At 44.0% G+C, this 24,465-nt stretch overlaps 1 protein-coding gene across 2 annotated transcripts; it reads left to right on the top strand.

Annotated features, from left to right (window-relative positions):
* Window positions 1-1,380: 1,380 nt before the first annotated feature.
* Exo1 (exonuclease 1) lies at window positions 1,381-24,150 on the top strand. Of its 2 annotated transcripts, XM_038350008.1 has the most exons (14): window positions 1,381-1,541; window positions 4,944-5,063; window positions 5,554-5,677; window positions 6,955-7,092; window positions 8,013-8,225; window positions 9,895-10,082; window positions 10,699-10,792; window positions 11,848-12,067; window positions 15,135-15,378; window positions 16,548-16,702; window positions 16,934-17,376; window positions 18,928-19,029; window positions 20,691-20,887; window positions 24,015-24,150. In XM_038350008.1, exons 1-14 carry the CDS (start codon window positions 1,381-1,383, stop codon window positions 24,148-24,150), a joined length of 2,535 nt encoding a protein of 844 aa, XP_038205936.1. The 2 variants fall into 2 exon arrangements, with proteins under 2 accessions (XP_038205936.1, XP_038205937.1); XM_038350009.1 differs by lacking the exon at window positions 24,015-24,150 and having other exon boundaries at window positions 16,548-16,663; window positions 16,919-17,376; window positions 20,691-20,891.
* The last annotated feature ends 315 nt before the right edge of the window (window positions 24,151-24,465 follow it).

Below are 24,465 nucleotides of genomic sequence, written 5' to 3'. Positions count from 1 at the left end.
ATTCAGAAGTCATGCCCCCTCTAGGAAATCATAGTTGCTGGGCGTGGCTTTAAAGGTCTAAGAACCTCTGGATTTTCTACACAAGAGCTTTGCTGTTTTCCTGTGGTGTCAACTGGCACCGCTGACTTCTTATCCTGTAGTAAGAATATGATCTCGGGCCTGGTGAGCCAGGTGCCTGTCCCTTCATCCAGTGCTGAGGGTGGGGAGGCTTACGAATGGAGAATCCCAGAGAGCTCAGCTAGAGTCCCAACAAGGCGGCATATGCAGCTCGAACAACCAAAAGACTGCCTGAGACAAGGTAAACCGGTGTCCCTATGCTCCCATTGAAACTCCAATATGCATGCATGATACATGTAAGAAAAAAAATCTGAGAGTGGATAAGAGCACTAGCTTTTGCAAACATGAGGACCTGAGTTAGAGTCCCCAGAACCCCTATTAAAACCCCTAGGGGCTATGAATGCCAGTGACCCCACAACTCATTGGACCTAGCTGGTTCATGGTAATAGGTAAAGAGCAATAGAGGAAGATACCCCATGCCTTGCTCTGGCCTCTGAGTGCATGTACCCACACAGTCATTGCACGTGCGCACAGACACACCCCCAACACAAATAAAAATGTGGTCTTTGATAGAGATACTTGTACTGGGAAGTGCCAAGAAAGTGCTGGGATTGCAGTGGGGAGGATTAGTTGCTTTGAAAGAGCCAGCAGCTCCAGGATTTCTATGTAAGGGGCTAGAAGGGAGAGGAAATTAAAAGTGTTTTTCTTGAAGCTGTTTTTGTGCAGCCAACATGTTTTCACGTTGCTTGAGTACAGCCTTCAGTGAGTCTGATGAAATGGTCCCTAGACTCCACCAAGGCTTATTGCTTATTACTTAATCTTATTTGAAGTAATGCATTCTGATGGTGTTGGATTGGTGTCATATAAAAGTGCAGCTCTGTTTCCATAATTCTGATTACTTTTCACTTGGAATGTCTGTCTTCCTCCTAACTTGGGTTTCTACATGGCAGCTTTGGATAGAATACCATAGCATGCACAGTTTTGTAGGCTTTTAACACTGTCTTCTTGAAAGAGACTTAAAGTTTTAATGACTTTTGCGTGCCCAGGACTGTGTTAAGAGATGAGAGCCCATGTTAGGATTCTAAGTATGAAACTGTTTTGGAAAGACCACCAAGAAACCACCCAGAGGTGTTCAAGTTAGTGTTGGTGATGAATGAAATTCTGAGCTACTGAAGTTGGCAGGGAGAAGGCCAGTTATCAGCTCTTGGTTTCTGTGCTAGGCTCCAGGCTGGGTTTGTTTTCCTAAGACTTGTTGGTAAATAGGTCTTGCTGTAATTTTGTTGTCTTCCCTTTTCCTTCATTCCATGTAGTTAACTTGACACCATGGGGATTCAGGGATTGCTTCAGTTCATCAAGGAAGCTTCGGAACCCATCAACGTGAAGAAGTACAAAGGGCAGGCAGTAGCTGTGGATACCTACTGTTGGCTCCACAAAGGAGCTATTGCTTGTGCTGAAAAGCTAGCCAAAGGGGAACCCACAGATAGGTAAGTTTGGAGTGTGTATTAGTTTGTTTAGGATGTAGAATGATTTTTGTTTTTGAGACAATCTTCAGGTTTGTCAGACTAGCCTGGAACTTGCTATAGCCAAGGATGCTCCTCCCTTCTGGAGGAGGAATCCTACCATGTGCTGGGATTACAGGCTTCCGCCACCAACGCCCAGTTTCATGTAACTAGGGAATGAACCCAGGGCTTCATGCATGCTAAGCAAGCACTCTATGAACTGTGCTATAGTCCCGGCTTCTGGTGCTTTTCATTTGTTTGCTTGTTTTTGTTTTTCTGGTCATTGTTTCAATAAATACTAGCATTTATTAAAGACATGTATTTAGAATATTGCCAGACTTCCTTCTGTGCCACAGACCTGACTTTTGTTCTTAGTAAGAAGTCAGAGTAGCATGATATGGACAGGCAAAAATCAAATGTTACCTCTTTTTTCTTTGCTTAAGAGAAGCCTTTGTTTTTCCCCCCAATGTAAACTTTTTAACAATGTTTTCAGAATCCATGATGTTTTCCCATAACACTGCTAATCTCCATTAGCAAAATGAAGGAAAGGGACAATATGTCCTGTTGTCATCAGTCTGAACTCTGACCTCTCTTAGGGCAGGTTCACATGTGTTCATATATAAAGCTCTGCTATTTTTAACACACACCTTTTTTTGCATGTATGTGTGTATAGTTGCTTTTTAATTTCTGAAAATAAAGCCGTACCATTTTAACTTTTCAAAAAGAAAAGCCCGCACTTTATGACTACTTTCCGTGTTTGATTTCTGTGGGTTTGTTTTTTTGTTTGTTTGTTTTTGTATTTTTTGAGGCAGGGTCTTATGTATCCCAGGTGGGCCTTAACCTTACCTTGTAGCCCAGGATGACACTGAATTCCTTACCTTGTAGCCCAGGATGACCCTGAATTCCTTCACTCGCACTTCAGCTTCCCAAACTGGGTTTATGGCCCTGGGCCCTGACTCTGGTGTCTCGGTTCCGTTTCTACCATGACCAAGGCAACTTATTTCAGAGGGTTAGAGTCCATCATGGCGAAGAGCGTGGCGGCAGGCAGGGAGGGAGGGAGGCATGGTGCTGAGCAGTAGCTGAGAACTTAAATTTGAAACCACAAGCATGAGGCAGAGAGGGCTAACGGAATGGTGTGGTGTGGGCTTTTAAATCTTACAGCCCACTCCCAGTGACCCAGTGACACCTCTCCAACAAGGCCTTATCTCCCAGTCCTTCCCAAATAGTTCTACGAACTGGGGAACCACATATTCAAATATATGAGCCGGGGTGGAGGGTTATCCTTATTCAAACTACATCTGGCTTTCTTTGAATAGTTCCTTACAAGAAAACTTAGTTTCTGGTTTTAGATACTTTTTTTAAAAAATGTGTATTGGTGTTTTATCTTCCTATATATTTGTGTACCACTTGTGTGTTTGGTACTCGAGGAGACCAGAAGACAGCATTGGATCCCTTGAAGCTAGAGTTATAGGCAGTTGTGGATGCTGGGAATTGAACCCAGGTCCTGGAGGAGCAGTCAGTGGAAGAGCAGCCAGCATTTTTGATCATTTAGCCAACTCTTCAGCCTTTGATTCAAATTTTTGGTTAATTGGAAGAAGTTTTAAAATATAGGCAATATCCTTTATTATTAGAAAAGTGAGGGGCTAGAGAGGTGGCTCAGTGATTAAGAGCACTGGCAGCTCTTCCAGAGGTCCTGAGTTCAATTCCCAGCACCCACATGATATGATTCACAGCCACCTATAATGAGATCTGGTGTTCTCTTCTGGCATGTAGGCATACATGCAGACAAATACTGTATACATAATAAATAAATAAATCTTTGAAAAAATGAAAAGTGAGAGATGAAATCCACAGGGCCCACTCTATGATGGACACTCATTAAATATCGATAAAACTAAAATGCTTAATATCTGCTTTGGTTTTAATATTTCTCCTGACAACTTAGAAGTTATATTTGATATAATTAATTGCTTTACTTTTTCTTCCTACCTGGGATAGCGGTATTAGCCAGAAATGGTCTTTGGAATTTGACAATAAGCTAATTATGAACACTTACGGTCATTGTAGAGATTGACGTCAGCATGTTGACGTCAACACGTGCTGACTTGGAAGTGAAGTGAGTGGTGCTACCTGGTGCTTTATGCTTTCTAGTCAGGAAGAGATGAGAATTCCCTCTAAAACATCACTATTCCTTGTTTGCTTTGATCTGCTCTTGGATGTTTAATAGAGCTGTCACCACTATTGTCCCCTGTGCAGTACCCTTGTCACTGTCCACAGCAAAGAATACAGCAGGTGATCACAGAAGTGACTACATTTGATTCGAAAGCTTAGCTTACGTATCATTGAGTTTTGGATGTGGGGACAGTGATGACACTTTGCTGGGGTCCTCCCTCAGGGTAGGTGTCCAGCATTTCTTCCTCCCTCAGCATCCTGGCTGTGAGTTGGCAGAGCTTATGTGTTGCTGTGGAGTGTGTGAAAATCAGACATCCTGGGCACCATGTTGTTCAGCATTAACTAGGATATCACCAGTCCTGAGAGACATTATTGGCTCTAGTGGATGAAATTTCATGTAGGGTGAATTGTAGATAAAATACTGTCTCTTGGGTATGATAAAGTATTGCGGGAGAAATCAAGTATTGTGTTCTTAAAACTTTGCAATAGACGAGATGTTTCAAATCAATTTTTTAATAGAAACAAAAAATATTTGGAATAACAGTAAGATATGAAAATTGGAAGATGTCAAAGGCTTTTAATTTACAATTGAGAAAATCCTAAAGTAGTCATTCTTAGCCTTCCTAATGTTGCAAACTTTTAATGCAGTTCTTCATGTTATGGTGACCCCCAACCATAAAATTATTTTCATTGCTATTTCTTAACTAATTTTGCTGCTGTTATGAATTGTAAATATCTGTTATGGCTGATACTCTTAGGCAACTTCTTGAGAGGGTCATTCAAGCTGGGCAGTGGTGGTGCATGCCTTTAATCCTAGCACTCAGGAGGCAGAGGCAAATGAATCTCTGTGAGTTCGAGGCCAGCCTGGTCTACAGAGCTAGTTCCAGGACAGGCTCAAAGCTTGAGAGAAATCCTGTCTCCAAAACTTTAAAAAAGAAAAAAAGTCATTCAATCCCCCAATAGGGTCATGACTCATAGGTTGAGAACTGAGAACTGATGGCCTAGAGAATCAAATAACTTGATAACCACCATGTGCCCTGTAAATACTCATAGCAGGATTTGAACCGTCTAACTCTGTTTCCTTTGGAAAGTTTAGTGTCAAAAAACAAAATCCTGCTTCACAATCCTTCCTGTCATCTGGTCTTAAATAAAGAAAAAAATTAAGAGAGTCAAAGCATGTAAATGAATTTTCCATTTTCCTTTTCCATCCCATAGGTATGTAGGATTTTGTATGAAGTTTGTTAATATGCTGCTATCCCATGGGGTCAAGCCCATTCTTGTCTTTGATGGATGTACCTTACCTTCTAAAAAGGAAGTGGAGAGATCCAGACGAGAGTAAGTTGACTCCATACTTAACATCTGGTTTAGCTGTGCTAAGATTAGATGCTTCAGAACATATGATACCAGATTTCTAAAATCTTGATATCTTCTACAGTGTAGTACATGAGCACGTTCCCTTAAATGGTCTGTGTTAGATTGTTGTCATGTTTAAAAATAATTACCTTTTGACATGAAACATTGCTGTGGTAAAGTCTGCCATCAGTCGGCTGCATACATTATCAACCACTTGCTCAGCTGCAGAGACGATGCTGTTTGTAGTCCCAGCACGTGGGAGGCAGAGGCAGTAAGGTCCAGGGTCTGGGTCATCTCCTTAGTGAGTGCGAGACTAGCCTGAGCTGCCCGGGCTGATATGCCAGCGGATCTGTTGTGCAGTTTTAAATGAATTCAGCTCTTTCATTCTAGAAAATCCCTATAATTGCATTTTCCTATTGCTTCTTGAGTCTGCTGATAAGTATTTATACTTCATCATGTCTTTCCCCTTCAGGAGACGACAAAGCAACCTTCTTAAAGGGAAGCAGCTCCTTCGAGAGGGCAAGGTGTCAGAAGCCCGAGACTGCTTCACCCGCTCTGTCAACATCACACATGCCATGGCCCACAAAGTAATAAAAGTGAGTCAGTAAGAAGCAGCAAAGGCACGGAGCACATGCTCGGCATGGGGTGCTGTGTGCAGAGATGCAAGGGGCGGATTCCTGCGGGCCTGTTTCTTACCCCACTGTGGTCGAATCTGTGTTTAACCATCAACTTGCATTCTTTTCTGAATGATGGTCAGAGAGGTGTCCCACTGACTCGCTGATTGAGGGGCTCTGCAGAACCCCAGAGTCTGCCCCTGCTGTGAAGGTTCTAAGCATCCCTCACCCAGATCTTAGTCTCAGCCCCCACTTTCCTTATCCTAGGTTTGTGTTGAGATTGCTTCTTAAAGTTAGGATAAAGTTGGGGTCAGCTCTGTGTACCCTGCTGTCCTGTTACCTGGTTCTGAGCTAAAATAAGCGCCCTGGGGCTTATCCCATAGTTATTTGTCATGTAGACATTTCTTTTGGTTGTTGGTCATGGCTTGATTCGGAAAGCAAGGAGGGTATAGGCCAGAGTGAGGTATACAGAAACCACGTGCTCTCTGTTGCCCCTGAAGAGAGTTCTGTGTGCAGCAGAGGAGAAATCGCGATTGCACACAAGTGCTGGTGTGACAGGGACACTTGGTAGGCACGGGAGAAAGGAGAAAGGCAGGAGGATGTACTTCCCATGATATAGCTGCAGCGATTAGGGTCTGGAATTTACTGGAACTGTGTTAGACAGGCCTGCTGTTTACTTTCAGAGTATAACAATTCTTAAGGTAGAAACTTTTTATACTTTGAAATAATGAATGTAGTAACTTACAGATTCTCCACTAGTACCAAATATATAGCAGAATTTCTTCAAATTCATAAATTGATTTTTTTTTCAGGTGTGTGTGTGTGTGCATGCGTGCTCAGGCATGCGCACGGCACAGGTTGAATAGGGCGGTCAGGACAGCATGGACTGTAGGTCCTCCCTCTCTATCCTCACTCGAGACAGGGTCTCCGCTATTTATCAGCTCATGCCACCCGCCAGCTTCCAAGGATTCTTGACTTGCCTTCTATTCTGTTCTAGTGGTGCTGGAGTTACATATAGACTCTGTTGGACTCATCTCTATGGATCAGAACTAAGGTCTTCAGAATTATGTGGCCAGTGAGCTGTCAGCCAGGCATATATAAATTCATTTAAACAAAACAGTGTATAATGTATTACAACTAAAAGGAGAACAATTCTGCTTCAAAGGACATGGGTTCTAGAAAGTATTATGGGCATGTGTGGAGGCTGGTGACAGCGCCGTTCTGATGCCGTGCTACAAGCTCACTGTGGTCTCTCACAGGCTGCTCGGGCCCTGGGAGTGGACTGCCTGGTGGCTCCCTATGAAGCCGATGCTCAGTTGGCCTATCTTAACAAAGCTGGAATTGTGCAGGCCGTCATCACAGAGGACTCGGACCTCCTCGCCTTCGGCTGTAAGAAGGTACTGGACTGCAGCTGCTGCACACATGCTGTGTATGTGTGTGAGAGGGGCGTTGTGTGTGTTGGGGAGCCAAAGACCTCCTCACCTGGAGTGCTTGTTCATGTCACTTAATATCCGTGGATTGCTTTATCAGTTAGGTTTGGTTTGCTTTTGTGGGTTCTGGTAATAAACCTAGGACTTTATACATGCTAGGCAAGTGTCTACCACTAAACTTCACCCCCGCCTGTGAATGCTTGTCTTTTAGTTAACTTTGTGTGTGTGTGGTTGAACCTCTGACTGCTAGACAAGCACTCTTTACCACTGGGCCACAGCCCTCGTCACTCCACCATGGCTGAATCTCCCTAAACTGCTCAGTCTGGGCTCGGACTCAACTCAATATCCTGGGCAGGCCTTGAACTCCGGGTTCTCCTTCCTCTCACTTGGTATTACCAGGCCTGGCTAGTTTTACTTTTTAATACTAATAACACACAACTTACTTTTTTTATTAGATTTTGTAAACTAACTTATCAATGACAGGGATATTATTCCGTTATTTAGAAATAATGTATAAACCAGTTTAATGGTAAACTTTATAATGATCTATTAAAGGGGGAGTTAAGATACAAAACCATAGGTGGTTCCCTTTTGATAACAGCTGTAATATGATTATGCATCTTCATAGATTGCTAGGATACTCGTCAGAATGATAACTCGGGGTGATTGATAAATGGGGTGTGAACAATTTCGGGATTTTTAAACTTCCTGCAATAAACACATTGCCCCAATACTAGTAATAGAAGACTGGCCACTTTAGAATGTAAGAGAAGGTCAGAAGAAAAGCGTGTGTTCTGGAGCAAGAGTGATTCCTTAGCATTAGTGTGGTCCAGATAACAATAATGGCATGGCCTTCCCGGGTGCTCACCACTTCCCTCTGTGTGAAGGTGATTTTGAAAATGGACCAGTTTGGAAATGGACTGGAAGTGGACCAGGCCCGACTGGGCATGTGCAAGCAGCTTGGGGACGTGTTCACGGAGGAGAAGTTCCGGTACATGTGTATCCTGTCAGGCTGCGATTACCTCTCCTCCCTGCGTGGGATCGGCTTAGCAAAGGCCTGCAAAGTGCTGAGGCTGGCCAATAATCCGGATATCGTCAAGGTAGGAGGGACCCTCACTCCATGAAGGAGCAGTCAGATGGCAGTGGGTTTTGAATTTTAATCTATAGCTTGTGTGTGTTACCAAAGGGAAAAGGTGTCTAGACATGAGAATGCTTGACTTCTGGATCCTAGCACCTGGGAGTAGTTCTCAAGCCTTCTGGTCTAAGGTTCTTTATACTCAGAAAAGTTCTGTGTGGTAATAGCCTCTGATTATATGGATTATAGCTCTCAATATACGGTATTAGAAATTCAAACAAAAATTTGAATATTCAATTCATTTAATATTCTGTTAGCAAAATGCTCTTTCTGTTAACAAAAATCATAAAGCAGCACTATTAACCCCTCCTGTATCATCTCAATCCACCCCCCCCCCCATTAAAATATTTTTGAGACAAACTGTTTTGAATACCAGGCTGCCTTGAACTTGCTGCATAGGATGGTCTTGAACTATTCAGTTCTCAGATTTATTGTTTGCTTTGTTTCTTGGATATAGACCAATTGTGAATTTGTAAAGGTGTGAGAGGAATTGCAATAGCAACTCTTTGATTAGGAAAAACACAGCCGTAAAGACACACCGTAGTTCTGCTAATATGCTCACAAATCCCACCCATTGTCTATGAGGAGGAATGTCAGGAGGTGGCAACTCATACATTCACATAGGCATTACAAACGGTGAGCTGGTAGAACCCAGACGTCTCATTTTCCAGGTATACTAGGAGAATCAGCAAGCAAATATCTAGGCATAAAATGTATGCATCCTGGAGGCACATTTCTTTTTTGGGGTAGTAAATCACACAGGAGGTCTCTCGCTCCGTCCAAAAGAAACATTAGCTCTAGGTTTGTGTAGAATGTGAGAATGTCCCTTCTGCTCCCATCAGATTGGTAGCATTATTAGTCACTGCTTTCATGTTAGGGCATCCCATGAAGTTACATGAACAAAATGGGATGTAAAACGTGTGTCCAACAGGGACCATCATAGGGGAACGGTGAGGTGCCTATTTCTTGAGACTTATTAATATTCAAAACTTGTCTCAGAATATTTCAATAAGAAAAATGTTCAGTTAACATGTTTTCTGGTCCTAAGCTTGAATGTCCTTTCCTACTCTATCCCAGATTTCTAAATCTAAAGTTCCTTGATCTGGGAACCAAGGGCTGCATTGCTATATAAATTGTAAGGAAACAATTGTGAAGTATTAACTTTGATTCCCCATTTCTTTAAGTGCTGCATTATGTCTATAGAGAGTTGCCTTTCTTGACTCATTATGGCCCATGACTTCTCAAAATTTTTCAGTTCTTTTCCCCTCTCTCTTGCCTGGTCTTTTACCCAGGGGACTCTAGAAACCTTTAGGTGAAGTCCTGTTCTTATTGACAAAGGGGGCTTATCTCTACAGGGTCTCTGTTCTTGGCATCAGTTGCCAAAAGGATAAGAACAGTGTTTCTAGAAATGTATGCTTGACATAAGCCAGATATTTTGCATTTTGGATGAACAGTGCAAAACTGGGCGTGAGACCTGAGTTTTGGGTGATATGGTGTGGCTGTGTTTCTGGTAAAAGTGTTTTTGGTTTGGGTAAAATCAGTTGATTTTTGCCTCACTCTCCAGTGTCAGGTGTGGAATCATCACTCCCTCCTCTTCAGCTTTTCATGAGATATATTTTTATATCCACCGTTAGGTTATCAAGAAAATTGGGCATTACCTCAAGATGAACATAACGGTGCCGGAGGATTATATCACAGGATTTATCCGAGCCAACAATACTTTCCTCTACCAGCTGGTGTTCGACCCCATCCAAAGGAAGCTGGTCCCTCTGAATGCTTACGGAGATGACGTTAACCCGGACACCCTGAGTTATGCTGGGCAGTATCCTTTCTGAACCATGTAGTGGAGTTTTTCATTTACTCTGTTAGCATTGTTGGTGATGGCACAATATTTCTAGTGAGACTTTAGTGGAAAATAAAAACTCGAAAATCGGTCTTATATTTTATGGTGCAGATTGTCATATTCCACTCAACTTCAGAAAAGCGCGCTAGTGAAAAGTCAAGTTGTTAAATATGAACCCGAGGCTCTTCTATGTAGCGAGTGAATTGACCGCACTGGCGCCAGGCCCCTTGCTCTTAGCAAACACATCAAAAGTGTCACCCGAGACTGAGGCGAGCCTGGTTCCTCAGGAGTGTTTCTGGTCACCAGTACTCAGGCAGCTGCACAATCACTTAGGGAGCAGCCAGGACTTTCCCCACATCTCTCTGGAAAGGGAGGAATTGACTCAGGCTGCTCTTCTAGAAGACTGGAAGCTCCTACAAGGAAACAGGCCAGCAACTTTGCCTGTCCTCGGATGCTGATGTGAACAGTAGGTGGGATCTCTGTATGTCCTAAACCTTGAAGATTCTCTGTGGTAATGGACAGCATTTTCATTTCTTAGTGCTGTGTGATTCGGTTGCTTGTTAATAAGGTCCTTCTCCTTAGCCTTAGCAACCAGGTATGTCGACGATTCTGTGGCTCTGCAGATAGCACTTGGAAACAGAGATGTAAATACTTTGGAGCAGATTGACAACTACAGTCCCGACACTATGGTAACATTTTAGAAACTATAAAAGCAATTTTTGTTTTGTCTCAAAAACTTTGTGGCAGGTCCTCCTTTGCCCAGCAGCTGTGAAGTGCTTACTATGTCTACTAGGATGGCCTCAGACTCACAGAGATCCTCCTGGCTGCTGGAAATTAATTTGTTAATTCAAATGTATAAAGACAGCACAGCCAGGACATCCCAGATTGCGATCTCAGTCATGGTTCCCCAAACAATAAGATAAACAGGTTCTGTGCACCAACGGCATAACACTATACAACATGCATGAATTCTCAAAGAACAAAAGAAATCAAGTAACTAAAAGAACTTACGGAAGAAATAAACATGCACAGAAGAGACAATACAGACTGCCAGGACACGGATTCGTAAAGAGTACGTGTAAGGAAGGCAGCAGTGAAGAGCTCAAACACAAGGCAGGGTACTCAGGAAATCTTCGCTAGTTTATGAGTGAGCCTAAACAGCTTGTATTAATAGAAGAAAGTAAAAAATTAGTAAAGCACAGACTTCCTCAGGACCCTTCCCTCTCTCGCTTTCTTCCTCCCTCACTCTCCCTTCCTCTCCCTCCCAACTCCCTCTAGGCCTCATGCTTGCTAGTCAGACACTCCACTGCTGATCCCCTTTGAATTTGAAATCGCTCACCAATTCAGACTGAGCCTGAAATTATGAGGTAGCCTGATCCTTCCTCCTCAACCCCCTGGGTAGCTGGGGTCCCAGGCCTGCACCATCAGACCATGCTCTAATGCTTTTCTTTTGAACAGTAATTGAACACTACTATAAGCAGATGCAGCAGGAAATGGCCATTTCTCCTATGCAAGTAACATTCTTTTTTTTTTTTTTTTTTTTTTTTTTTTTTTTTTTTTTGGTTTTTCGAGACAGGGTTTCTCTGTGGCTTTGGAGCCTGTCCTGGAACTAGCTCTTGTAGACCAGGCTGGTCTCGAACTCACAGAGATCCGCCTGCCTCTGCCTCCCAAGTGCTGGGATTAAAGGCGTGCGCCACCACCGCCCGGCTAAAAGCAAGTAACATTCTTTCTTGTTCTTTTCTAGCCTGTCCACTCTAGAAGTCATAGTTGGAATGACCAAGTGTGTCAGAAGTCACCTAATAGCATTTGGCACAGAAACTACTGTCCTAGACTTGAGGTGAATGGTGTTTCCCATGCTCCTCGGTTGACGGAAAATTCAAGCACTGTGGGCCTTAAACAAATAATTACCACTAAAGGGTTAAATCTTCCCAGGAAGTCTTCCATGGTAAAGAGACCAAGAAATGGTATGTACTTCAGTTTTTCCAAATGCTGCTGATTGTTGGTTATGGGTCCTCTTCTGAGGTCGTTGGCCATTGGCTCGCAGGGAAGAGGGAGCAGAAATTGTATGGAGCAGGGTGCGAATGGCTGGGAACCTGCGGCATCAGCTATGGCAAGACAGCTCAGCATTATTCCAGAGGGAGACAGCAGCGGGGCATCTCTTAATACGTATGCTTTAGTGCATTTAGCATGGTTCCATCATACAGATGTGAGCATAGCACTCAATATATGGGTGGCAGGGGAAGAGCATTTGCAGGGCACTGTGTCAAAGGTCACACTTAAGAGAAGTCAGGCATCCAGGCTCAGGGACAGCTTCCAGTAAGGTCAGGCAGAGTAGGCTGTCCTGCTGGGGAAAGGAAGCCTTTCATGTCTGGCCATGGTGGACTGCACCCTTAAGCGGCATGGTCACACACTGAAGTTTCTCTGATTTATTTCGTTAGTTTCATGGCTGTAGCTCTTAAGTTTAGAGACAGTAGATGGTTGGCCAAGGAGTTTCCGTTTCTTCCAGATAGCTGCCTTGCAGCTGTTGGGAATCCCTTACCATGCAGTGCACCCTGGCTAGGCAGTCACTGCCTCTGCTGCCACCCTGCCCTGAGTATCACACACTCATTACCATGATTACTGTAGCACAGCCCATCTTGAAATCTGACAGTGTAAAGCTCTGGAGTTCGTTCTGCCTTTCAAAACTTATTTTTTGGCTGCTTGAGGTTCTTTCTGATTTTGTGTAATTTTTAGGATTCACTTGTCAATTTAAAGGCAGGCTTTCTTTTTAAAGGCAGGCTTTATAGCTAGCTGGTGGTGGCGCATGACTTTAATCCCAGCCCTGGGGAGGCAGATCCAGTTGAAGGCCAGCCTGGTCTACAGAGTAAGTTCCAGGACAGCCAGGGCTGCACAGAGACCCTGTATTTAAAACGTATACACATATATACACCCCAAAGGGGGTGGAGGGTGGCTTTGAGGATTTAACTCAATAATTTAGAGCAAGTGGTATACTGTTTATTGAAGACTTCAGAGATCTTTTGTTCAGTGTACTGATGTTGAATCAGTTGTCAAATTCATCCTTATTTTTCAGGTTTTGATCCTTTTGAAGATGTTATTTCAGTTTCTAGTTCTCTGTACTTTGGGTATAATTGAGCTCCTTAGTCATGGCGTGGCTGTGACTGGCTGTGGTGGTCTGTGTGGTCGGCTATGCAGACAGCAGTCAAGTGTGCCTTGGTGGCACTCGGGCCTTTCTGCAAGGCAGCTTTTACTGATGGCTCCTGGTGTGTGCTTGTCGTTGTTTCTGTCACTGGCTGAGCCTACGCTGAATTTTTCCAGTCACTGTTAGAGCCAAGCGCAGTGACATTTTAATCTTCCACGTAGATTGTTGAAACTGTGGCTCCTGTGTCTTACATTTTAGGTTATATTGTATTTGTGTATAAAATATTTGCATGAATTAGAGAGAATATAGGAATCTGGAGCCCCAGACCCTTGTCTCTTAGGGTCAGCTTGCTGCAGATCCTTGTCCCCAGGAGGTACAGGTGTTGACTGTCCACTGGGATACCCCGAGGCACTAGGAGTCCCCAGCTAGCTGCAATAACAACCAGTTGTACTAAGAAAGTGAGCTAGGACTCCTACGGCATGCGTTTTCCTTTTCTTCTGCAAGGGCTGCTAGTGCCCTGCATAGTATGCAAACTTAGCTTTTACGAGGGGTGAAGGTGAGGTTTACTGAGCTATATTTTTTAAAATATATTTTTCTTTTTCAAAATAAAGATAGATTTATTTATTTATTATGTATAGTGTTCTGCCCCCACGTATGCCTGCAGGCCAGAAAAGGATACCAGATCTCATTATGAGTGGTTGTGAGCCACCATGTGGTTGCTGGGAATTGAACTCGGGACCTCTGGAAGAGCAGCCAGCGCTTTTAGCCACTGAGCCATCTCTCCAGCCTGGCCAAATATATTTTTATTTAAAAATGAATATTTTCTCTAGAATTTGGCACCCCCAATCTATTCTACCTTTTTTTTTTAACATATTATTGTTTGGGGGCAGACGTGAGTGCCAAGGTGTAAAGTGGAGGACAGAGGGCATTGGGTTCTCCCTTCCCAATGTGTGTGTGTGTCCTAGGGGCCAGGTAGCCAGGGCTGGTAGCAGGCGTCTTTACCTGCTGAGCTGTTTTGCTGGCCCTCCTGCCAGCCTCTATTTTTTTTTTTATTCATTTATTATATGTATAATATTCTGTGTTCATGTATGCCTACAGGCCAGAAGGGGGCACCAGACCTCATTACTGATGGCTGTGAGCCACCATGTGGTTGCTGGGAATTGAACTCGGGACCTCTGGAAGAGCAGGCAGTGCTCTTAACCACTGAGCCATCTCTCCAGCCCATCTTACAGACTGCAGGAAGTGTGTGTTGAGGCCTCCGTGAAGTGGAAGTGGAACAGACTGAGAACTAGCTGAAGGACTCGAGTCCTGCAGCTCTGGCGCCTGTTTCCTAGGCTGCCGCCTTTTGTATCCCGCATTGATCCATGGACTCTTGGCCTCGGGGCTTGGTAGTGAAGAGCCAAGCTAGAAATAGAACACATTTGCCTCAGCAACTGCCACTGAGGGTAAATAGTTGCTAGCTTTATTGGGATATTAAAAACTTTGAATCATTAATCATAGCTTTATATATAAGCGTCCCTCTAATTTTTTTCTACACTGAAGCTGAAAATATAGTCATTCAAAATCTGTTATGCTCTGAAATTTTGGTTAGAGTAATTTCATATAAAGTCATACAGAAAATTGACATTAAATGTTAACTAATTTGCAAAATTGTATAACACGGTTAAGGTCATTGTTTTTCAGTCACTCTTAATATATCCTTTTTCGAGGCATAGCTTTCAAAAAACAAAATAGGATGAGTATATGGCTCCTGCGAGCTCTTGCCCAGCATGTGTGGGACAGAAAGGAGCCTTTGCCTTTAGGACACCAGGGCTCAGGATGTAAAATCCAGGGCAAGTAGCCAGCCACAGAGGAAGCCCAGGTGTTTACGTATGGTTCTGTTTTTTGTTTAGAAGCTCTGTCTGAAGATGACCTATTGGGTCAGTATTCTTCATTTACAAAGAAGACCAAGAAAAACAGCTGTGGAGATAGCGTATCTTCTAACTCTTCCGAAATGTCTGCGCCCAACCTGGATAATGGGACTGCTCGCGGGACAGATGCTCACGCTCCATCTAGGATAAGGAATAAATTCGCAGTGTTTTTACAGAGGAAGAATGAGAACAGTGGTGCAGTCGTAGTTCCGGGCACCAGAAGCAGGTACCGGGTCTCCAGAGCGCCCTTTAAGCTGGCTGTAGCATTCTTTGCGGGAGCCTGCTGCATGCCTTTTCTATTAGGTGCCTTATGTCTCGGTTACATTACCATTGTTGAGACAAAAGTGTCTGCCAGAAAAAAAGTCACGTAATGAAGGAAAGGTTTGTTTTGGGTGACATTGCAAGAGTGCGGTCCTTCACGTGTGTGGAAAGGTGTCAGGAGCAGGAGGCAGCTGGCCTGTCCCTCTCCACCTCCAGTGAGGAAGAGGAAGATGGCGAGCCCCAGCTCCTTTGTCTTCAGTTCAGAGCGCTAGCCCAGGACTCCAGTCCAAAGGATTCTAACAGGCACGTCCGAGGCACCTTTCCTGGGTGACCCTTGTCCTCGTGAACCACCACACCCTAGTTCAGACCGGAATGTATCGTCGTTCCCTCCCACACCATTGGTTCTGGGATCTGTCTTTACAGAATCCGAGTGAAAGAGGACTGGAGCCCTGCAGGTCACTGTGTGGTCAGAGTTCCTGTGTTTTTTAGGGTTCTCTTTCCATTTCCCATTGTTTCTTTTACAGTATTTTGAGAAGCTGGTTGGTCTGTCTTCAACACCTTTCCTATAAATATTTCAGCTTATCTTTTAGGATCTAGAAATACACCAAACAACACCGTAAACTAATTGGGAATGGGCAGCTGTGACCTTCAACAAGATTTTGGTTTGGTTTTTTTGTTTTCTGGTTGGCCTAGAACTATGTAGACTGGGTTTGTCTTATACTCACAGAGAGCCCCCTGTCTGTTTCCCAAGTGCAGGGATTGGAAAATCCAGGACCCTGTCTTCTATCTAAAGGCTTACCATATAAATAACTTTCTAAAGATGTGTGTGTTATCATGATAAAAATCACAGCTCAGACAAGCATGGTGGCACAAGTCTTTAATCCCAGCTTTGGGAGGTAGAAGCAAATGGATCTCTGTGTGTTTGAGGCCAACCTGGTCTATACAGTGAGCTCAAGGACATACAGTGCTATATAAAGAAACCCTGTGTCAAAAAATAAAACAAAAAAAAAGGATTTAAATCTCAATTAAAATTCAAGATCTTTGTAGTCTTCATGTGAGAAAGTAGATATTTGATAGGCTTGTGAGTAGACCCTAAAATACCTAAGATAATCCATTCTTCCTGTTTTTTGTTAGGTTTTTTTGCAGTTCGCCAGATTTTGACGACTTTGTACCTAAAAAAGCAAGCATTCAACCTCTAAATGAAACTGCTGTCACAGGCAAAGCCACTACCAGCCTCAGAGCACCCCACTGTCCAGACACTAAAAGCCTTGGAGCACCAGACTGTCCAGGCACAGAGGGCCTTGGAGCATCAGACTGTCCAGACACTGAGGGCGTCAGAGCACCGGACTATCCAGGCACTGAGGGCCTTGGGGCACCAGACTGTCCAGGCATAGAGGGCGTTGGAGCACTGGACTGTCCAAGCACTGAAGACCGTGGAGCACCGGACTATCCAAGCACTGAAGACCGTGGAGCACCGGACTGTCCAAGCACTGAAGACCATGGAGCATCAGACAGTCCAGACACAGAGGGCCAGAAGCTGGTTGACGTAAATGGGGCACAGGATTCAAGTGCTCAGATCCCAGGCAATGAGACTGTGTCTCCTAATTATGAGACTCAGTCCAAGACCAGCAAATTTGTGGGGACTGTTTCCCCGCCCACTCTGGGGACACTAAGAAGTTGTTTCAGTTGGTCAGGGACTCTGAGAGGTTTTTCAAGAACTCCTAGTCTCTCTCCAAGCACTGTGTTGCAGCAGTTCCGAAGAAGGAGCGAGTCCTCCACCTGGCTGCCCAAGACCTGTGCCGTGACTGACACATGTCAGTCAAAGAGTGAGATGTCAAGTACTAAGTCTCCGCCCTTGCAGGAGGTGGGCCAGGCCTCCCGATCTCAGGAAAGCATAGACTCTCTACACAGTTTAAATGCATCAAGTCTTTCCCAGCCTTCCAGTAAGGATTCGGATTCAGAGGTGAGTCTGTGTCTGCTATCTTTGCTTTCAGACTCAACCGCAGGAAAAAAAAATTGCGTGTTGATCAGACAGTAGAGAAAATTTTGCCAGCATTGTAGAAATGAACTGACTTTCTCAATTTTTATTCAAAATCCTCCTGTTTCCAGGACTGGAGAGATAGCTCAGTGGTTAAGAGCACTGACTGCTCTTCCAGAGAACCTGGGTTCAATTCCCAGCACCCACCCACAGGGCAGCTCACAACTGTCTTTAACTCCAGTTACATGTGTATGGTATTGGCTTTGCACAGCTGTGTGGGTACATGTGCGTGGTGTTAGTTTTGCATAGCTGCGTGGGTACATGTGCGTAGTGTTGGCTTTGCACAGCTGTGTGGATACATGTGTGTGGTGCTGGTTTTGCACAGCTGTGTGAGTACGTGTGTGTGTGTGTGGTGTTGGCTTTGCACAGCTGTATGGGTACATGTGTATGGTGTCTTGCACAGCTGTGTAGGTACGTGTGCATGGTGTTGGTGTTGCACAACTGTGTGGGTATGTGTGCGTGGTGTTGGCTTTGCACAGCTGTGTGGGTACATGTGTGTGGTGTTGGTTTGCACAGCTATGTGGGTACGTGTGCATGGTATTGGTTTTGCACAGCTGTGTGGGTACATGTGTGTGGTGTTGGTTTGCACAGCTGTGTGGGTATGTGTGCATGGTATTGGTTTTGCACATCTGTGGGTACATGTGCGTGGTGTTGCCTTTGTACAGCTATATGGGTACATGTGCGTGGTGTTGACTTTGCACAGCTGTGTGGGTACGTGTGTGTGGTGTTGGCTTTGCACAGCTTTATGGGTATGTGTGCGTGGTGTTGGTTTTGCACAGCTGTGTGAGTACATGTGTGTGGTGTTGGTTTTGCACAGCTGTGTGAGTACATGTGTGTGGTGTTGGCTTTGCACAGCTGTGTGGGTACATGTGTGTGGTAGTCACACCATGTCCAGAGGACAGCACCTCTCCCCTCCTCCTGCTCTTTCTGAGATGTCCCCTGACCTTTGGCAGGGCTTGGGGGCTGAGAAAGGTGTCCCACTTAGGGCTAAGCACCATTGATCAGCACTTTGTGTGTCAGCATTTGACAGCTCCTGAAGTGACTGGGGAAGCTTTCAAAATCATGAGTGTCTATTTAGTAGAATATTTCTTCAGCTAAAACGTTTTGGTGTTTTCTTCAGTGAAACTGAAATATCTTTTCCATCTTATTAATTCATTGTTTCCCATGTTTAGTTCATTTTATTTCCTGTGTTTTTATGTCTTTGATGAAATTATGTTGTTTATCCAAGTTTCTCATTTCATACAATTGGTTAATTAAATATTGGTCAAGTTGTCATAAAAACTCAAGTATGCCAGGTATAGTGATGCACACCTTTAATCCCAGCACTTGGGAGGCAGAGGCAGGTGGCCAGCCTGGTCTAAAAAGAGAGTTCCAGGACAGCTATAGCCATTACCTAGAGAAGACCTCTCTCGAAAAACAAACAAACAAACAAGAAAACACTTGAGTAAATTTTTGTCTTCTGTCTGGGGAATCTAGGACTCGGACTGTAACAATACGTCACTTGATAATCAAGGCAATGAGAACTCCAAGCAACAGTCTCCTCTCTTTTCAAAGAAAGACACACTTGTAAGGAACAAGGTAAGTACTTAGAATTATTTTTTTTTTAATTTCAGAAGCAGTGTGTAATTATTGCCAGAAAATGAAAAATATACACAGAAACATTGAAAATTACCAGTATTCTGCTTTTTTTAAGAAATGCTCTCTTTCAAACTTCTTTAGATACCATTTGTGCTTAGCTGTAGATTCTTAACATGTTAGTTGGAACCTCTTTTCTCTGTTTATGAAAGATCTTTTTCCATGTACATAATAATAAGTATTTCTACATATATTACATAACCCAGTTTATAATTGTTTACCCTAAAGTTTTTAATTAATTTGTGAGAATGAAGTCTGTGGTGATGGACTATTCCTAGTGTGAGAATGATTTGCTGTGTGTTGCCAAAATACCTGTTAATCCCACCGGTTGAGAATAAGATCACCACCACAGTTTCAGGCCAAACTTGAAGCAAACTTCAGTTAAATACTGGCTAAGCAGATGGGCTGTGGCCACGTCCATCTCTGATCTCCAGAAGATGGTCCAGAATCGAGTTTTGCAAAGCCTTAAAAAGAAAAACCCATAATTCATTTCCCATCAGAGGGTATGTATACCCAACATCTTTCCTACCTACTACCTCCCGCCAAGCACGTCTGGTGCAGAGGGGTCGAACAAACTTCTCCTGGGGAGTGAAACGGTCACTTGTTATCTCCCTTAAACAGTGGCCTCCAGCATTTCCGGAACTGTCTGTCCTTGGGCAGGGGCTTGCAGAGCAGAGGCATTTTTGTTTCTTGGATCTCTTAGGCATATAATTAAAACTTGAAATGTACCCTGTCTCGAAAAACCAAAAAAAAAAAAAAAAAAAAAAAAAAAAAAAAAAAAAAAAAAAACTTGAAATGTAGCTTTGGTTCTCACTAAACACTGTGGCCCCAGGCAGAGCTCTGGGTTCCTTTGCTTAATTTTTTGACTTTTATGTACACTCTGTCATATTAATCAGTTTTAAAGATTTATTCACACACCTCCCTCTCTATCCTAAGAACCAGTTACTGTGCTCACAAAAAAAAAAAAAAAAAAAAAAAAAAAAAAATCTGCCCTTAAGGGCTGGGTGGTGGTGCAAGCATTTGGGAGGCAGAGGCAGGCAGGCGAAGCTCTGTGAATTCCAGGACAGTCAGGACTATAGGGAGAGACCTTGTCTCAAACAAGAAAAAAAATCAGCTCTTGAGTAGAAACAAAATTATCAAGAGAGATTTAAGTTGGTTATGTATGCTGCCTTCACACAGTAGAGCAGACAGACTTAATCAAAATACAATTCAGTTTCATGTTGGAATGCAGGAATCACCAAGACGTATCATTACATGGACTCAAGGAAGACAAAATAATACCTCATGCTTTTCTGTGTGTGTAGCTCACTTAGTGCTGCCCTGAACCCAGCAAGCCCTTCTCGAATGAGGTGAAGAGGGAGGGAATAAGACTCGCTTTTTAACTTAAGTTTTATGCCAGGCGTGTGTTGCCTGCTGCATGACTGATTGTTCCTATACTAGAAGTCTTTAGAAGTCTGCACTGCATGTGGAGTCTTTTCCTGTTCTGGTATATAAAGAACACTTAGGGTCTTTTAGAACAGAAGGTTAAAACTGGCATTTGGGGAGACCCACACTCTCATCTCTAACAAGCAAAATAACAATTCTAAATTCTGATTTCTCTCCAGGTTCCTGGGCTGTGTAGATCTAGTTCTACGGACTGTCTTTCTACCACCAAGATCAAGCCCCTGGTGCCAGCCCGAGTCAGTGGCCTGAGCAAGAAGCCAGGAAGCATCCAGAAGAGAAAACACCACCGTGATGCGGAGAACAAGCCAGGGCTGCAGATAAAGATCAACGAGCTCTGGAAAAACTTCGGGTTTAAAAAGTGAGTGAGCGTCCTGGCTCCGCTTCCGTAGCAGGACAGAGCGCTGTCTTCTGTAGCCCGTGCCCCAGCTCTTTGTGCTTTCATGAGAATCAGTTTCTGTTGCTCACCTTCTGCTCTCAGTCCAGCTGGGGGCTGCTTTTCCAGACCGGAAGCTCCTTTGCTTCCCATTGCTCAGGACTGGCATGAGAATAGTGGCAGGCAGGAGCTGTGTTGGTTGGCTCAGTGCTCACAAATGTAACCACACAGGCCAGTATTTGGGCGCCAGTCATGTTTTAGGGACGTGACTGGACGGTGTTGAGAACGCCAAGGAAGCTTCCTGTGAGACTGCCACAGAGTGAGTTAAGCAGCAGCCGTCAAGTCCCCTTTATTTCGCTGTGTCCCCACTCCTGCCAACTCTACCATAGGATGCTTGGTCCATAGAAAAGTACAAGAAGCTCAGCTGTGCACTGGTGCTTCTCTGGCTGGCACTGACATCCAGCATAGGGAAGTGCTGTGGTGAGAGTGTGCCTGTAGAGAGGGCCCATGTGCTATGGACCATGCCTGTTACATACTCTGCAGATCTGAAGAAGCCCTGGGGAGGGCTTTGTTCAGTGCACCTGCTGCAGAAACCTGGCACTAGAGAAATTCCCAGGAATCCGCAAGGATGACCCCAGCTAAGACCCTGAGCAATAGTGGAGAGGGTGACCGAACTGGCCTTGCCCTGTAGTAAGACTGATGAATATCTTAAATGTCACCATAGAACCTTTACCCAGCAACGGATGGAAATAGAAGCAGAGACCAGAGTGGATCACTGGACTGAGCTCCCAAAGTCCAGCTGAAGAGTGGGAGGAGTGAGAATATGAGCAAAGAGGTCAAGACCATGATGGGGACACCCACTGAAACAGCTTACCTGAGCTAATGGGAGCTTACTAATTCCAACTAGACAGGGAAGGAACCAGCATAGGACCAAACTAGGCCCTCTGAATGTGGGTGACAGTTATATGGCAGGGGTAGACTGAGGGGCCAGGATTTATCCCTACAGCTTGTACTGGCCTTTTGGGAACCCATTCTCTTTGGATGGATACCTTGCTCAGCCTAGATATAGCAGGGAGGGCCTTGGTCCTTCCTCAAAGCAATGTGTCTTACCCTCTCTGAGGAGTGGTTGGGGGGTAGGATGGGGAAAAGTAGAGGGAATGGGAGGAGGGAAGGGAGTGGGGACTGGGATTGGTATGCAAATTTTTAGTTTTCATCAGGAACTCAGAACTGCCTGTAACTAACTTCAGCTTTGGGGTAGGGGAGTATATCCTTAGCCTCTGTGGGCTGCTGCTCTCACATACATAGACACATACATATAATTTAAAAAAAACTTCTTCAAAGGAAACTTTTAACATTAAATAAACTTAGAAGAGCAGTTGACATAGTTCATTGAAGATGCTCACCTCCAAGCTTGCAGATCTGAGTCATGCCCGCCCCAGGGTCCGTGTGGTGGAAAAAGAAAATAACTCCATGAGTTGTCCTCTGGCCTTGACACGCACCCCAGGGTGCAGACGTCATATGAATGTTAAGAGGGTGCCAGCGGATTTAGATTTGTGGAAAGCTCGTCATTCTGGAGTAGGGCTGTGGATCTAGCTGAGCAGTTGAGAACACTTGTTCTGTGAGCACAAGAACCTAAAAATCCAGGCATGGCTCCCTGACCTATACCCAGCCATTGGAGCTGGAGACAGGCAGATCCTGAGAGCCTAGCCTGAACACCTGAGCTTGGTTCAGCAAGACATCAGGCTGGCCTCAAACTTACAGAAGTCTACCTGCCTCTGCCTTCCAAATGCTGGGGTTAAAGGAGTGCAACCACCATGCCCATCTTGAATAGCTTCCCATTCTTCTTTTTCTGGTTTGGATACTTACATCTCACTGTGTAGCTCTGGCTGCCCTAGAAGTCACTATGTAGACCAGGCTAGCCTCAGCTCACGGAGAACCTCCTGCCTCTGCCTCTGTTGGAATTAGACGTGTGTGCCACCACTCCCGGCTATCAGATGCATGCACTCTGTGGCTGTTTGCCTGTTTTCGCTACCCTTGGTGGAGGTGGCTGGAACAGAGGGTACTGCTAGCTGCATGTGACCTGGTGTCTGCACCCACATTGACTTGCTGGTAGCTTTTACAGGATTCTGCTTTGACATTTATTGGTACAAATGTCAACACAGGAAGTCCAAATATTATGAAAATAATCTGATCTTACAAAGCTCCTGAGAGCAGCATCTGTTATGGGAATTCTCTACCAACACTCATCTCCAGGGTACATGAAACTTTCAGAGCCTGTGTTAGAAGAAATCAAAGTTACAATAGGTTTTTTATGTTGTTGTTTTGTTTGTTTTGGTTTTTGGTGTTGTTTTTTGAGACAAGGTTTCTCTGTAACTTTGGAGCCTGTCATGGAACTCACTCTGTAGACCAGGTTTGTTTGCCTGGAACTCACAGATCCGCCTACCTCTGCCTTCCAAGTGCTGGGATTAAAGGCGTGCACCACCACCACCTGGCGGTTTATGATAGTGTTCTTAAAGATTTATTGGGAAAAAAAATAATTTAGTGGTGTTTAATGTATTTAGGGGAGATAAAAACGTTCTGTATTATATTCATAATTGGGTTTTTTAATAGGTGTGGAGTATTAGTCCAGCAGAAGGAAGTTTGGTTAAAAGGTATAGTTCATTGTTAGTTGTGCTGTTTATGTTCATTCTTAGCCCAAGGCAATAAAGAGACTACTAAAGTGCACACCTTTAATCCATCAGAGACAGGACCATCTCTAAGTTCAAGACCCATCTGGTCTACATAGCTAGTTCCAGGTCAGCCAGGGCTACACGGTAAGACCCTATATTTAAAAAAAAAAATGTGTTGCATTCTTGATCTGCTTCTATACACTGTGTGTGTGTTACTGATAGACTAGCACCTATATTGGAAGGTGATTTTGAAAGAAAGAAGAGGCTCAAAGAAAAATTAAAAACTTATTGGAAATATTCAGAATAAAACCTTGGGTGTGCTCCGTGTGAATTGTTGTAGATTGCACAGTAGGGTTTATGTGCCCCTAGCTTTTCCATTTAGGGCGTTGCTTCTCTAACAGTCGGTACCTGAAAATCAAGTTTGTTTTCTTACACTTTTGCAGAGATTCTGAAAAGCTTTCTTCTTGTAAGAAGCCCCTGTCTCCAGTCAAGGACAACATCCAGCTCACTCCAGAGACAGAAGACGAAATCTTCAACAAACCCGAGTGTGCGCGTGCTCAGAGAGCAATATTCCACTAAGTGAGGGCCGCTGACTTCAGGAAAACCTTCCCAATTCAAGAGATTTATTGCTATCAATGCCATTTTTAAAATGGAATATGTTTTGTATATTAACTTAGTGACTTTCTTTTGCTTAGCTTTTTATATTTTCATGGAAAGCTAAATAGAAGAATAAATCTGTCTTTGACATTTCTGGGATTTTTCTACATGTCTTTCTGAATTGTAGCCCAAACATCCCTTAGCATTGACTTAACCCTGTGCAAGGTACCAAAGCTGCAGGGCCTGTGATCAATATATTCTGCAAAAACTGAGGTAGATATGGAAGAAACCAGCCAC

Source organism: Arvicola amphibius, chromosome 12 (assembly GCF_903992535.2).
Source record: "Arvicola amphibius chromosome 12, mArvAmp1.2, whole genome shotgun sequence".
NCBI lineage: Eukaryota > Metazoa > Chordata > Mammalia > Rodentia > Cricetidae > Arvicola > Arvicola amphibius.
The sequence above is the reverse complement of the archived record's forward strand: the minus strand, read 5'-3'. Positions and strand labels throughout refer to the sequence as shown.

Excerpts from the sequence above, each read along its gene's own strand:
- Exo1 (XM_038350008.1), top strand. The coding sequence starts at position 1,381 with ATGGGGATTCAGGGATTGCTTCAGTTCATCAAGGAAGCTTCGGAACCC. Across the intron at positions 7,093-8,012 it reads TCGCCTTCGGCTGTAAGAAG|GTGATTTTGAAAATGGACCA; the intron begins GTACTGGACTGC and ends CTCTGTGTGAAG. Across the intron at positions 8,226-9,894 it reads ATAATCCGGATATCGTCAAG|GTTATCAAGAAAATTGGGCA; the intron begins GTAGGAGGGACC and ends ATCCACCGTTAG.